Source organism: Amblyomma mixtum, chromosome 5, assembly GCF_055824585.1.
Source record: "Amblyomma mixtum isolate Tamu chromosome 5, ASM5582458v1, whole genome shotgun sequence".
NCBI lineage: Eukaryota > Metazoa > Arthropoda > Arachnida > Ixodida > Ixodidae > Amblyomma > Amblyomma mixtum.
In genome coordinates, this window is record NC_143016.1 from 125,063,378 (window position 1) to 125,078,909 (window position 15,532).

Sequence of the window (15,532 nt, forward strand, 5' to 3'; positions counted from 1 at the left end):
TCTGAGCTACAGCGACGGCTGTCAATCCTTCTGCTTTCGTGGGTATTTATGTTTACAAATAACCTAACCTTGAGAGTGTACATCAGCGCCACCCACGTTCGTAAGCGGCGGACGTGGAACGTCCTGAGTTACCGCTGGTGTGACGTAGAACACCATCGAACGGCGAGGGTGGAAGCTGTGTGAGAACCCTCTAATGCTTCCTATGGCATCAAGGCTGCCAGAACCGAGGCCTTCGCTAAGCAATTAAGCAAACAAGGGAAGGGGAATGAGGGGCTCGTTATAAATATGAGAGAAGCCAACAGCCACAGAAACCAAGGAGCACAGGGGATGTTTTAATTAATTTATTTTTTGTGGTGTTGATCAAGTAAGAATATTACTATCGCTTAAAGCTAATTGATTAAAAAAGCAGAAGAAAAAACAACCACATGCCGCCGGTGGGACCCGAACCCACGACCTCCGAATTACGCGTCCGGTGCTCTACCTCTGCGCTACGGCGACGGCTGTCAAACCTTCTGCTTTCGTGGGTATTTATGTTTACAAATAACCTAACCTTGAGAGTGTACATCAGCGCCACCCACGTTCGTAAGCGGCGGACGTGGAACGTCCTGAGTTACCGCTGGTAACAGGACGTTCCACGTCCGCCGCTTACGAACGTGGGTGGCGCTGATGTACACTCTCAAGGTTAGGTTATTTGTAAACATAAATACCCACGAAAGCAGAAGGTTTGACAGCCGTCGCCGTAGCGCAGAGGTAGAGCACCGGACGCGTAATTCGGAGGTCGTGGGTTCGGGTCCCACCGGCGGCATGTGGTTGTTTTTTCTTCTGCTTTTTTAATCAATTAGCTTTAAGCGATAGTAATATTCTTACTTGATCAACACCACAAAAAATAAATTAATTAAAAAATCACCTGTGCTCCTGTGTTACCGCTGGTAACAGTACGTTCCACGTCCGCCGCTTACGAAAGTGGGTGGCGCTGATGTACACTCTCAAGGTTAGGTTATTTGTAAACATAAATACACACGAAAGCAGAAGGATTGACAGCCGTCGCCGTAGCTCAGAGGTAGACCACCGGACGCGTAATTCCGAGGTCGTGGGTTCGGATCCCACCGGCGGCATGTGGTTGTTTTTTCTTCTGTTTTTTTAATCAATTAGCTTTAAGCGATAGTAATATTCTTACTTGATCAACACCACAAAAAATAAATTAATTAAAAAATCCCCTGTGCTCCTTGGTTTCTGTGGCTGTTGGCTTCTCTCATATTTATAACGAGCCCCTCATCCCCCTTCCCTTGTTTGCTTAATTGCTTAGCGAGGGCCTCGGTTCTGGCAGCCTTGATGCCATAGGAAGCATAAGAGGGTTCTCACACAGCTTCCACCCTCGCCGTTCGAGGGCGTTCTACGTCACACCAGCGGTAACTCAGGACGTTCCACGTCCGCCGCTTACGAACGTGGGTGGCGCTGATGTACACTCTCAAGGTTAGGTTATTTGTAAACATAAATACCCACGAAAGCAGAAGGATTGACAGCCGTCGCCGAAGCTCAGAGGTAGACCACCGGACGAGTAATTCGGAGGTCGTGGGTTCGGATCCCACCGGCGGCATGTGGTTGTTTTTCTTCTGCTTTTTTAATCAATAAGCTTTAAGCGATAGTAATATTCTTACTTGATCAACACCACAAAAAATAAATTAATTAAAAAATCCCCTGTGCTCCTTGGTTTCTGTGGCTGTTGGCTTCTCTCATATTTATAACGAGCCTCTCATTCCCCTTCCCTTGTTTGCTTAATTGCTTAGCGAGGGCCTCGGTTCTGGCAGCCTTGATGCCATAGGAAGCATAAGAGGGTTCTCACACAGCTTCCACCCTCGCCGTTCGATGGCGTTCTACGTCACACCAGCGGTAACTCAGGACGTTCCACGTCCGCCGCTTACGAACGTGGGTGGCGCTGATGTACACTCTCAAGGTTAGGTTATTTGTAAACATAAATACCCACGAAAGCAGAAGGATTGACAGCCGTCGCCGTAGCTCAGAGGTAGAGCACCGGACGCGTAATTCGGAGGTCGTGGGTTCGGATCCCACCGGCGGCATGTGGTTGTTTTTTCTTCTGTTTTTTTAATCAATTAGCTTTAAGCGATAGTAATATTCTTACTTGATCAACACCACAAAAAATAAATTAATTAAAAATTGCCCTGTGCTCCTTGGTTTCTGTGGCTGTTGGCTTCTCTCATAATTATAACGAGCCCCTCATACCCCTTCCCTTGTTTGCTTAATTGCTTAGCGAGGGCCTCGGTTCTGGCAGCCTTGATGCCATAGGAAGCATAAGAGGGTTCTCACACAGCTTCCACCCTCGCCGTTCGATGGCGTTTTACGTCACACCAGCGGTAACTCAGGACGTTCCACGTCCGCCGCTTACGAACGTGGGTGGCGCTGATGTACACTCTCAAGGTTAGGTTATTTGTAAACATAAATACCCACGAAAGCAGAAGCATTGACAGCCGTCGCCGTAGCTCAGAGGTAGAGCACCGGACGCGTAATTCGGAGGTCGTGGGTTCGGATCCCACCGGCGGCATGTGGTTGGTTTTTCTGCTTTTTTAATCAGTTAGCTTTAAGCGATAGTAATATTCTTACTTGATCAACACCACAAAAATAAATAAATTAAAAAATCTCCTGTGCTCCTTGGTTTCTGTGGCTGTTGGCTTCTCTCATATTTATAACGAGCCCCTCAATCCCCTTCCCTTGTTTGCTTAATTGCTTAGCGAGAGCCTCGGTTCTGGCAGCCTTGATGCCATAGGAAGCATAAGAGGGTTCTCACACAGCTTCCACCCTCGCCGTTCGATGGCGTTCTACGTCACACCAGCGGTAACTCAGGACGTTCCACGTCCGCCGCTTACGAACGTGGGTGGCGCTGATGTACACTCTCAAGGTTAGGTTGTTTGTAAACAGGAGGATTGACAGCCGTCGCCGTAGCTCAGAGGTAGAGCACCGGACGCGTAATTCGGAGGTCGTGGGTTCGGATCCCACCGGCGGCATGTGGTTGTTTTTTCTTTTGCTTTTTTAATCAATTAGCTTTACGCGATAGTAATATTCTTACTTGATCAACACCACAAAAAATAAATTAATTAAAAAATCCCCTGTGCTCCTTGGTTTCTGTGGCTGTTGGCTTCTCTCATATTTATAACGAGCCCCTCATTCCCCTTCCCTTGTTTGCTTAATTGCTTAGCGAGGGCCTCGGTTCTGGCAGCCTTGATGCCATAGGAAGCATAAGAGGGTTCTCACACAGCTTCCACCCTCGCCGTTCGATGGCGTTCTACGTCACACCAGCGGTAACTCAGGACGTTCCACGTCCGCCGCTTACGAACGTGGGTGGCGCTGATGTACACTCTCAAGGTTAGGTTATTTGTAAACATAAATACCCACGAAAGCAGAAGGATTGACAGCCGTCGCCGTAGCTCAGAGGTAGAGCACCGGACGCGTAATTCGGAGGTCGTGGGTTCGGATCCCACCGGCGGCATGTGGTTGTTTTTTCTTCTGCTTTTTTAATCAATTAGCTTTAAGCGATAGTAATATTCTTACTTCATCAACACCACAAAAATAAATTAATTAAAAAATCCCCTGTGCTCCTTGGTTTCTGTGGCTGTTGGCTTCTCTCATATATATATATATATATATATATATATATATATATATATATATATATATATATATATATATATATATATATATATATATATATATATAGAAGATCGGTGTTTCGATCGAAACGTCGAGTCGAATAAATATGTTTGCTTTAACGAAGCGTATACTTCGCTATATACTCTTGTAAGCAGTCAAGTACTTTATGATTTCGCAACCTATATATATATATATATATATATATATATATCTCACTACTGCCATAATCATTGTCATCTGCTACGTAAGCGCCACCACACTGACGCCAAGAGCGCAGCCATAAGCTATCATTATTATCATCATCATAACCATCAATCACATTTCACGCGCAATCTTTTCGTTCTGCGTTCTCAGTGTTAGGCAGTAGTGCTGCAGCTTGACGTGTTAGAGAAATAAGTGTACACATAGAAATAGACTTCATAAAAGTGAACGCTGAATGACTTTGACAACAAAGAACAAAAAGGCTAGGTTGCGGCAGCAGTGACAGCTTTTGCACTTTGTCCCACACAATGTAGAGAGGGCTGTTAAGGCGCCCGAAGCAGCCAGTAAGGCAGAAGGAATCCGGGCAAACGCTGAAGAAAGCCAAATACTGCTACAGCGAGGTGCTGAAAAAAATTTAAGCAGTCTGTACACAAGGGCACTCCAATAGTGAAGAATAGTATCGAGGCACTTAGAGCGATGCTGCCCGGAATAAAAGAGCAAGAATTCTGCAGGGTCGTGTTCCAAGCCTCTAGTGAAAATTTTCCATCTTGCTCATGGTCTTGACGCTCTAAACTCGTGAGAAAATTTACACGGGTGGATTTTCCTGGTTCTAAAACTCGGAGGCCAATATTTTCAATTGAGATCACCCGTTTAAAACACGCATTAAAGTAGCAATGTCGAAGTGACGCACCCTCCTATTTGCAAATACATTGAAGCTTATGATGGCGCAGCATAAACGAATTGCCCGATGGCTCTGCTTCGATTGACAGAACGCATTTCCAAGACAATGAATGGTTTCTTTCTGGTAATTTCTTTCTCACCAGATTTTTCCAGAAATACACGCAGTGCACGCTGTTGTAGTCCAGGGCGCTTCTCTTTTGCCAGTAGACTGTACACACCTTTTTTTCGTAACCATGATAGAAGGGAAGCTCAGCGACTGCAACGCCGTGAGCGATTACCTGCGCAAAGAACGTGACAGAGCACATATTAGTGTGTTTCTATAACCTACACGTTTCTCAAACACATTAATGGGGTAGAGTCTGCAATTAATTTTTTTAAACCTCCATCATCCACAGTCATCGAACCGGCCGGGTCGGAACGAACACTAAGACTATCAGGGAAATGTAATCAGTTCATTTCGCAATGGCAATAAAAATCAGGATACTCAGCGCCCAGTTGGTTTCCGAGCACCTCGAAAAGGACGCAGCGCAAAAGAGAAGGAGAGCAGTCACTAACGCTATGAGTTAGAGAGCTTGCTAAATTTATAAACCAAGAAGCAGTGACAAAAGAAACAAAAAATTATTAAAATCGCCAAGAATGGTTAGTCGTGATTCGTCTAGAGAAAAACAGCTACCATAGTCACAGTGTCCAACCCATGGCAGTGGCGTACTTAAGGTGATTTTTTACTGCACCTACACTATACAAATGAAATATCTAACTCTAGAGAAGCATATTTCTTAATTTCTAATAACACTAGACGGGCCGTGATGGCTCAGTGGCTTTGGCGTTTCATGTCTGTGCCCCCAATTTCCGAATCCCATTCCGGCACTGGCGGCAGCAAATTGATGGAGGCTAAATGACAAAGCGCTCATCTGCTGTTCCATGTGAGTGCATGTGACGGAACGGCATGTGGCCGAAGTCAATCCGGACACGTTAGCTACTGAGTCCTTCTTTGCATACATGAAACATAGGAACTCTGAAGGCCCACTGAGAAGGGAGCCGATTTTTAGACATAAAAATCGATTCTGTGGAATTAATGACGGAGAACCTTCAATTAAAAAAATGGGAACATTTTGTCCTACTTTGAATCCAAATGAATATTACCAAAGTGGATAAAGAATTCGCGAACAGCGCGACAAAGTGAATACTGGTTCAGTTTAGCCTCAAGGATTCGACTTTTACAACTGTCCTGGCGTCCTCACAGTTTGCCTGCGATAATAAGAGATGTTGGAAGCACGTGAAGTTTCATTACAGGGCCTCTTCCACCTGATAAAGTTATATTTTCAGCGGAACTATGCTCATCGTCATCGCGACGGTGTAGCGTGTTGATACTGAAAAATTACGCATCGAAACTTGCTGGGTGTAAAATAAAAAAACACACCAGATGCTTAGGCACGACCCGTTTAATGCCGGAATTATCAAGGCCTGGTATAAAAAATGATTATCTTCATTTTATTTTTGCTGGTGTAACAACATTCAAGAACCAATGTCGAAAATGTTTTATTGCTAAAATAGAGAAAACAGTGTGTTCTCATTCAGCAACAATTACCCTCTCGACTATTTTTCGGAGCTTGACAGAGTTCTGTGAATGACCAAATGGGAGGCCTCGAGAAAACTCTAAAGGTAAAAGATAGCAAAAAGTTTTTATTCTACAAATGTCTTTCTATTTTCGTCGCAACATTCAGCAGCAAATGAAATATCAGGACTTCTAAGAAGCAGACTAGAAGTTGCATAACATAAGAGTAGCGCAAAACCAGGACGATGGATAAAACGGGAGCGGACACACACCCACAACACAGGCGCTAAGCGCCTGTGTAGCGCCTGTGTTGTGGGTGTGTGTCCTCTCCCCTTTTGTCAGTCGTCCTGGCTTTGCGCTACTCGTATGTTATGGATCATTACCGACTTGCCCAAATTTCCACCCTGGTAGAAGTTGCACATTTGCGTTTTCTTCTCCACAAAACTTGCTCAGAATCTCAGCGCGTCTTTACAGTTTTTATTCATTTATATCATAAAATCTTGTTTTTGAGAAATAAAATTCTCTGCCCCAACGAGCATAAAAGAAGACGCTAGCAATACTTACAAAAAACGGTCATTTTTGCCGCGATAAAGAGTCAATGACGCGGCCAGCATCAGCAGCATCAAAGCAGCAGCATCAAAGCCAGCATCAGCAGATATTTGCTGGAGGTCAAAATTTACCCAGGCTCCGCCACAGTCTCGCCCATAGCCCGTATCGAAATTCGAGTTTTAAATGTAATGAAAGAACCATATATGTCGCCATATATATACCATATTTCAAGGTCACCCCTGCCCCCCTTTTTTTTAGACAGGTTTTATGGGCGGAATTTATGTTCGTTCTCACATTGATGTCATGACTTTAACAGAGTTAGGCCCAAATCGAGGTTCTTTTGCATCCAAATGCTCTGCGGGAAAGGCAAAGCGTTTGTGTCCTAAGTAAAAAATTCGTATGAGTGTCTAAGGGCTACTCTAATGACGTAATACTTTCGGAAAATACGGTCAACGCCTACTAAATGCGCGCAAATGCTTACAGGAATGGCATTTAATTGTCTATACCAGATGCTCCGTGGGCATCAGTGTGATGAGGTAGGTGCGCACTCGCAGTTCGTAAAAACTCTGGTGGAGACTCCGAGGGATTTTTATTTCGTTTTTTTCGTATAGCTGTAAGTGATATCTGCTTTCCTTGGGGCTGGGAAGTCAGCGCGTGCCAGCCTACTGCGACTCCACATAAATTTCAAGTTTACTGCCCTTAAGAACACATTCAATATAGCGCACTAAACAACACCACTCGCCTGCCCCAGGACGGCGTAGTTGTACGCCTCAAGTCCGTCGTCGTAGTAGTACGGCGGTGCAAAGTACTTCGCCACGTCGCTTGCTGTGCCGACAGCGCCAGCAATGCTGGTGAGGTGTCCCTTCAGCAAAGGCGGTATGGCGTGCCGTGCACGCAGCCTGCGCAGCCAGTCGGCCACGAAGCCGGCTGGCAGCGCGTCCACGCCTCCGAACAGCACCGACGCCGATGTGGACGAGCGCTTTATGGGCACGGAAAACGAGATGCTGGCGAACGACGTGTCTTCGTCAGTGGTGCGCAAGCGTTCAGGGTAGAGGATGGCGACCATGGAGCGTTGTATGCGCGCCATGAGCTGCGTGACTCGCACCATCCGCTCCAAGGGAACGGCATCCGGCCCTGCGCAAATGGTGAAGCACTCCTTTCAGTACAGCGTGGACACATCAGCGAAGTTATTGGTCAGAGATACATGCAGCGCTTAAAGAGAACGCGGTAATCTTGACAGGCCCATGTTCTGCCTACGCGAACTCCTTAATTCGCATAACGAACAGGTGGGAAGACCTTGAGTACACTTTTGTAGTCAAAGACACTGTACAGAGGCCTCTCTCGAACTTGGCAGCGCAGCGATTGTAGACATGCGGCCGTAAGCCGTCCGAAAGGGAGGGTGCAATAAACACGAATTGGGGCACCTTTATGGAGAGGTCAGTGGCCATAGAATCATAACAAAACATTTTAAACTTGAGCATGACTTTTAGAAGCGCGCAGTTTCGTACCCAACTTCTGCTCATTTGTATCGCAGGTGTACTAACTTAGATCCCCATGGCTGTCGGAAGGCTCAAATCTGAGGGCATATAATCTTCAATTTTTCGAAGTACAGGTGATCTGTGATAATACTGCCGTCGGCGATGCGACTGCAGATGGTATCACTGCTGGAGAAAAACTGGAGGAGGGAGAGAAATAGTTTTAGCGTTTCGGAAAAAAAGCACCCGGGAGCCGCTGGCGGAGTTCGATGACGTCGACGCTGGCTCCTGTTAAGTCTTAAATGGAGATAAATTAGGTGACTTGTCATTTTTACCGGAAAAAGAAAAATTTTGTGAGCCTACATCAGCAACAAAGTACAAGTCTGAGTACGGCTATTTGTACTTGCTATTTTTACATTGAACATGGGGTCTTTTATTCACTGTTTTGTTATATTATGCGGCCTCAGTAGTTCCGGGCGGAGTTGAGGCCATGTCTTTTTGTTTCATTGAGCAGAGACACCGTTTCGAAATACGTACAGGGATTTTTAATCATTTACGGTTGATTTTCTCCGCGACTATGCTGTATGCTCTGGTAAACCTACCGCGTCACGCCGTGGACCTTGAACCTGCGCCGCCAGCTGCCTCGCCCGAGGTCTCACTTTCCGGGCGGGAGTTGGACCCCTCCGCCGTCCCAGGAGCGCCTGCTTACCTCCAGAGATATTCTTACCCACTACTGAGATACCCGGCACCTTTACGAAACGCCGGCTCCCTCCGTAACCCTAGCCCATGCCTCCCACTCGCGCCGACTCCAGACCCGTACTGCTCCCTACCCTATTCTTCTTCATACCCGCTACCCCGATCAGTTCCTTTCCTCCTGTAAGGTATGTGGAAAACCGGGAGACTTTATTCATATCCGTCTCACATGTCCTACCTTGCCACACCCTCCATCCCCAATCACGGCGGAGTCATACTGGGAGACTCTCCTGGCCATCTCCGTTGCTGCTGACCAGCGCCGGATAATTACTGACGCCTTGAAGCGGATAGCCCTCCAAGGACTGTCCTTTGTCCTTTAAGGGCAACCCCTTGAGGGTTGCTTCGTGCCATGTAAGGCAAAACAGAGTTTGCCTTTTCTGCATTGCTTGACAATGAATGATTCCACCACCACAAGAAACGTTTTGCTGGTCGACCCGACGTTACGTACACAGATGCCTGCCAGCATCCCCTTCCCCCGGCTACGGTTCCGGTCGTACTGACATCGCACCCAAAACTGACACGATGCTTGCAGCGTCCGCAACTCCACATCTGTTACCACCAAGGAAGAGGTTGCCATCGCGCTAGCTCTCACCGACCCATCCACCAAAGCAGTCGTTAGCGACTACCAAGCCATTCATAGCTTCGACCCAGGTGGTATCTCCCGACAGGCATGCACTATCCTCCGATCTCTCCCCTTAACGTCTACGCCTCGTCTTCTCATATGGGCCCCAACCCATGAGGCGTTCAGCGGGAACGCGCAGGCGCATCCTCTAGCTCAAGAACTCAACTACCCGGCGGAGTGCTCTCCTCACCCTGCCGCTTCCTCTGGCACTCCCCAGGGCATTCTTACGCTAGTTGTTACATACACGGGCATCCTCCAGGATTATCGGCTCGAGAGGTGTCTGTACCTCCCAGCAGAACGGGAAATCTCCTGGGGCGACGCCATCCACCCGTGCAAAAAACAAACAGGATCCTTTCGAAACTCATTGGTATATAGCAGATTTTTCCCTAATCTTATACAGCTGCGTGCAAAAACTGCTCGCAAAGGGCCACATTCCATCACGTAATGTGGACATGTATATAACACAACGCTGACAATTCAACTGCCGTAGATGCGTGGGAGTGCGCCTTCCTATCGAGCTGAGCAGCAGCGCTCAATTCGCGCGCATTGTAGGCTGCAGAATCTTAAGGGATATGAATTGTAGCGCAACCAAGACGTACACAAGAGAGGACCACACAGGACTGGCGCGAGTCCTGTATGGTCCTCTCTTGTGTACGTCTTGGTTGCGCTACAGTTCTTTTTTTACAACATGCACCATCTAGCCCAACAAAAAGTTCTTAAGGGATCCTTGCCGATCTCCTCTTATGTAGCACAACCAGTCTGTTTTCATATTTTTGGGGTTAAATAAAGAGTTCCTCATCATCACCAGTAGTTTAGCAGCAAACACCTTAAATTCTGTGCAAGAAACCACACGAAATCTACCAAACCTAACCAGCTACGCCATGAGTTACAGCCCTGAATGATACATATTGTCACCGACCAACGGTTGAAGAGCACAACCCATGTTTAATAAGACGAGATGGGCGTTCCAGACAGCAGGGAGCTCGAGCGACGACTGTGGTGTACTCATAGCGCATGCGCATATTTTAAACACTGCATTTTTCATGTATCGCTTATCAGCCACGCAAGCAGTCGTCGGCAGATCACATGTCCATCGGCCTATAAAAAGGCACTGTATCAATAAACGTTTGTTCAGTTCCAGCCTGGCGTCCGTCTGATACACAACATTTGGCGACGAGGCAGCGACGGCGATGGCCTTCGGCAGGATCGGCGAGTAACGTCTCGGCACGAACGCGTCATGGGACGAATACGTCGAGCGCCTGGAAATGTTCTGCGAAGCGAACCAGATAACGAAAGAAGAGCAGAAAAGAGCAGTCCTGTTGAGCAGCTGCGGCGAAGAAGTGTACGGTCTCATCACAACTTTGGTGAAGCCAGAAAGACCGACAGCAGCAACCTACGAAGAAATCAAGACTGCCGTTCGCAAGCACCTGCATCCAAAGCCTTCGGAGCTGTATGCAAGGTTTTTGTTCTACAGGCGAAACCAAGCTGCCGAGGAATCGGCTGCGGACTAAGTCACGGCGCTTCGGAAGCTAGCCGAAGACTGCGGTTTTGGCAGCGCCCAGCTCCCGTTGGACGTCATGATGCGGGATCGTTTCGTATGCGGACTCCGGAGCGAAGGGGTTCAAGAGCGACTTCTCGCAGAACACAGCCTTACATTTAAGGTTGCGTATGACTTGGCCACAACTGCAGAAGCAACTGCTAAGCAACAGCGAGACATACGCAAGCACGGTCCATACGAGACGGACTGCCAGGAAATGGTACAAGCAACCCGTGCGAAGCAAGACACCCCAGCGGAGGGGCCCACCTGTTACCGGTGCAACGGTACGCACGCTCCGCATTTGTGCCGTTTTAGAAAGGCGACATGCTTTCATTGCAAAAGGGTTGGACATATAGCTAAGGCTTGTCGGTCGAAAGGCGATAGTAGAACTGCGCGGAAGACAGCGTATGAGCAAAAGAAGAATGGAGATAAGAGCAAGGGCGTGTAACAAATGAGTGCGTTGTTTTCCCTGTGCGATGTGAATGCGCAAGACCAGAAGTTCATGGTTCAAGTAGTGATTGAAGGGCAAGAAGTTCCGATGGAGGTCGATTCTAGCGCATCGTGCTCAATTGTGAGTGAAGATACGTTCAGGGTTATTGAAGGGAATCACGGTAAAATACGACTGCAAGATTCTGGAACTATCGTAACCTGGTCAAAGGAGGCGTTACCCGTGCTGGGTCAAGCAAGTGTCTTGGTGGAATTTAAAGGCAGGAAGGCAAAGCTACCTTTGCTCGTAGTACGGAAGCAAGGCAACAGCCTGATTGGGCGAAATTGGTTTAACCCGTTAGGTATTGGCTTGCGGGGAATACAGCAAGTAAACGTGGAGGACGTGCCTTCGCGATTTTTCGAGGTGTTTCGCAGGGACCTTCCTGGCTTCAACGGACCGCCAGTTCACATCGAACTGAAAGATGACGCCCAATCGGTGTTCCTCAAAAGTCGACCAGTTCCACTGGCCCTCAAGGATGACGTGGCCAACGAAGTTGACCGCTTGGTGCAACAAGGTGTATGGGAGCCCGTCAGCTACTCCAATTGGGCAACACCACTGGTAGTGGTAAGAAAAAAAGATGGGAACTTTACGTCCTTGCGGCGACTATCGCAGTACCGTAAACAAAGCTATTAAGAGCAGTGGATACCCCTTGCCCACTGCAGCGGAAATGCTCACAGCTCTAAGTTCAAGCAAGTTTTTTACCAAGTTGGATCTAGCCCAAGCTTATCAGTAGCTTACGCTGGACGACGGGACGGCTGGGGTGCTCACAGTTAACACGATAAAGGGACTGTACAAGGTTAAGCGGCTGCCGTTTGGCATCTCGGTCGCACCTTGGGCTTTTCAACGAGTCATCGACACGCTGTTAGCGGGCATTCCCGGAGTGAAAGCTTATCTGGATGACATATTAATTTCTGGGTGTAACGCCGAAGAGCACGCCGAGAGATTAGCGACTGTGCTATCGCGTCTGCAGAAGGCACAGCTACGAGTAAACAAGGACAAGTGCGAATTTAACCAGACGAGCATCGAATTCTTGGGACACAGGATTGATGACTCAGGAGTACATCCCAGCCGAAGCAAGACGGACACCATCCAGCAAGCTCCTGCGCCCGCAAGCACAAAGGAGCTGCAAGCCCTTTTGGGATTGCTCAATTTCTACAGCAGTTTCCTCAAGGGCAGGACTGAAGCGGCCGAACCGCTTTATCGACTGCTCGACCGTGACCACGAATGGAAGTGGACAGGTGAGCATCAGCGGGCTTTTGAGAGGCTGAAAAATTTACTCAGCTCAGACTCCGTACTTGTGCCCTACGATTGCAAGCGTCCTTTAATTTTGTGCTGCGACGCATCGCCTGTGGGGGTGGGGGCAGTGCTAGCCCATCGTGCGGATGACTGGAAGGAGGAGCCCATAGCTTATGCTTCTCGCACTCTTGGCGTCAGTGAACGCAACTATGCTCAGATTTATAGAGAGGGTTTGGCTGTGGTCTTCGGCGTAAAAAAGTTCCACCAGTACCTAGCTGGGCGAGAATTTACAGTAATAACAGACCACAAGCCGTTACTCGGCTTGTTTAACATGGACAAGCGAGTGCCTGAAGTTGTGTCGCCCAAAAATGCTTCGTTGGATTTTACTGCTGTCTGCGTATAACTACCACCTTGAGTACAGACGAGGCCAAGACAACTCCAACGCCGATGCACTCAGTCGTCTACCAGCCCCGGGAGGCGAGGACGAGCCAAGACCGCCTGGGGACGTGCTCTTGTTGGAAGCGGTTGACTGCGCAGCGCTGCAAGCGGCGGACATTGCTGCGCTGATCAAAAAGGACTCGGTTCTATCCCGGGTAAAGGAATGGCTACTCAGTGGCTGGCCGTGAACACAAGTGGACATCAAGTTTGCGCCTTACGAGGTGAGACGGTCGGAGTTGTCATTGCATCGTGATTGCATACTGTGGGGGAATCGCGTCATAATTCCAACCGCAGCAAGAGAGAATGTGCTGCAACTCCTGCATGCAAATCATCCAGGGATGAGAGCCATCAAACCATCAGCTAGAGGGCTCATGTGGTGGCCGAAGATGGACCACGAAATTGAGGAGTTTTTTCGGCACTGTCGTCCATGCCAGAGTAACCGTCAAAGCGATCCCAAGGCTCCAGTGCATTTTTGGATCAAGCCAGATCAGCCTTGGAGTCGACTACACATTGATTTCGCTGACCCAGTCAAAGGAGAAGTTTTCTTAGTCGTGGTAGACGCGTACAGCAATTGCGCTGAAGTCGAAATCGTGCCATCCATGAAAGCTACGGCTGTCGTCAACAGCTTAAGGAAGATGGTTGCTTCACATGGTGTACCAGACGTTATAACGGCACAGCTTTCACTAGCACGGAGTTGCAAATGTTTTTAAAGTGTAATAGCGTGCGTGCTGTTTTCACTGCACCTTATCATCCAGCCAGCAATGGTAGGGCGGAGAGGATGGTAAGAGAAGTTAAAGAAGCATTGAAGAAGCAGCAGGAAGGTTCGACGCAGTGCACGATTTCCGGGTTTCTGTTTCAGCAACACACGACGCCACATTCGGTCACGGGAAAATCGCCAGCAGAGTTAATGTTCGGACGAAGACTGAGGTCAGCGTTAGACAGACACCATCCGGACCGGCAACACGCGCCTGAGCTACAACGACCGGAGACTAAGAGGTTTCGTGTCGGTGACGCGGTCTACGCTAAAAGCTTTTGTCCAGGTCCAAGATGGAGTGGAAGTCAGAGGTCCGGTGTCGTACGGCACGTGGTACAGCTAAACAACGGCGAGCGTCATCACAGGCACCGCAACCAATTGAGGAGCGCCTGGACGCGGCTCGAAGTTGACCCAGTCACAAGTGAGGGCTACCACGTGAGGCTTCCTCCTACAGCTAGGCAGCCACAGCCGCTGTCTGTTAACCCAGAAGCAACCCCTGGGGCGAGTCCAGGTCAAGCCACCGAAGTACCGGTCCAGCCGCGAAGATCAATGCGTGTTTGACGACCTGTCCTGCGTTATGGCATTGATGTCTAGCTAGTCAGTTTAGGATTGTGAAAATAATCTTAGGAGAAAGGAGTGTGGTGTACTGATAGCGCATGCGCATATTTCAAACACTGCGTTTTCATGTATCGCTTATCAGCCACGCAAGCAGTCGTCGGCAGATCACATGTCCATCGGCCTATAAAAAGGCACTGTATCAATATACGTTTGTTCAATTCCAGCCTGGCGTCCGTCTGATACACTACAATCTTCGAGCACCTCGAATGCCCCAGGCGTGACAAGTCCCAGCTAAAACACTTCGGCCGCGGTGCGGCACTACTCATTTGTTCGTACGGTGGCAATATAAATCAGCGTTCGAATAGTCATATAAAGCGTAGTTTAGAGTAGTTGCTGAAACCTTGTAGTCACGCTGCAAGTCTTGCATTAGTGGCAGCCGCAGTTATGCCCATTTAAATGTCATGATTTCTCATACAGCCTGCTTTTATGCCACTAACGCGCACCTCCTTGGGTCTGTACCATTTCTGAAGCTGAACATGTGATACTCACTGCATAGCACGCTTTTTTACAGCAGCCGTAGCGCTGTCATCTGAGAATGGATATCGTGAAGCATCAGCGTAGATTACCCGTTGTCTCGTTTTATGGAATTTTGACTATCTCTTGTACTTGAGTGGCTGTGGTCTGACGCACTGCTAGAAACGAGCGACTGCGTCATTGTCTTAAGCATGCTGTTGCTGGTATCGGGTTCGAAGGACACAGTGAAGAAAACTGCACTTACCTTCGGCTAGATAAAATGCGATTCCTTCATGACCTGCAGTGAACTCGAGTAACCTCGTGCACGTGGCATCAGAAGATTCCTGCGAGAAAAAGTACACTGGTACACACGCTGTCTGACGCAGCACTGTGATGCATGCACAACGCCAAGCAGCTGCTCTAAGGGCCTCTATTTCCATTCCGGTCCACGTGAGAACTAGTGTGGGTGACTATGTGGCGGAAAACGTACTATTCTTGTGAACGTGAACA

General features: G+C 48.3%; 1 protein-coding gene across 1 annotated transcript in view; it reads right to left on the reverse strand.

Annotated features, from left to right (window-relative positions):
• Nucleotides 1–7,373: 7,373 nt before the first annotated feature.
• Nucleotides 7,374–15,532, reverse strand: part of LOC149343612 (uncharacterized) — an 83,472-nt gene continuing 75,313 nt past the window's right edge. The window contains exons 6-7 of the mRNA XM_089547033.1: nucleotides 15,288–15,366; nucleotides 7,374–7,783 (exon numbers count right to left, since the gene is read on the reverse strand). Coding sequence (XP_089403159.1) covers nucleotides 7,374–7,783; nucleotides 15,288–15,366 — 489 coding nt within the window. The remainder of the gene's footprint in view (nucleotides 7,784–15,287; nucleotides 15,367–15,532) is intronic.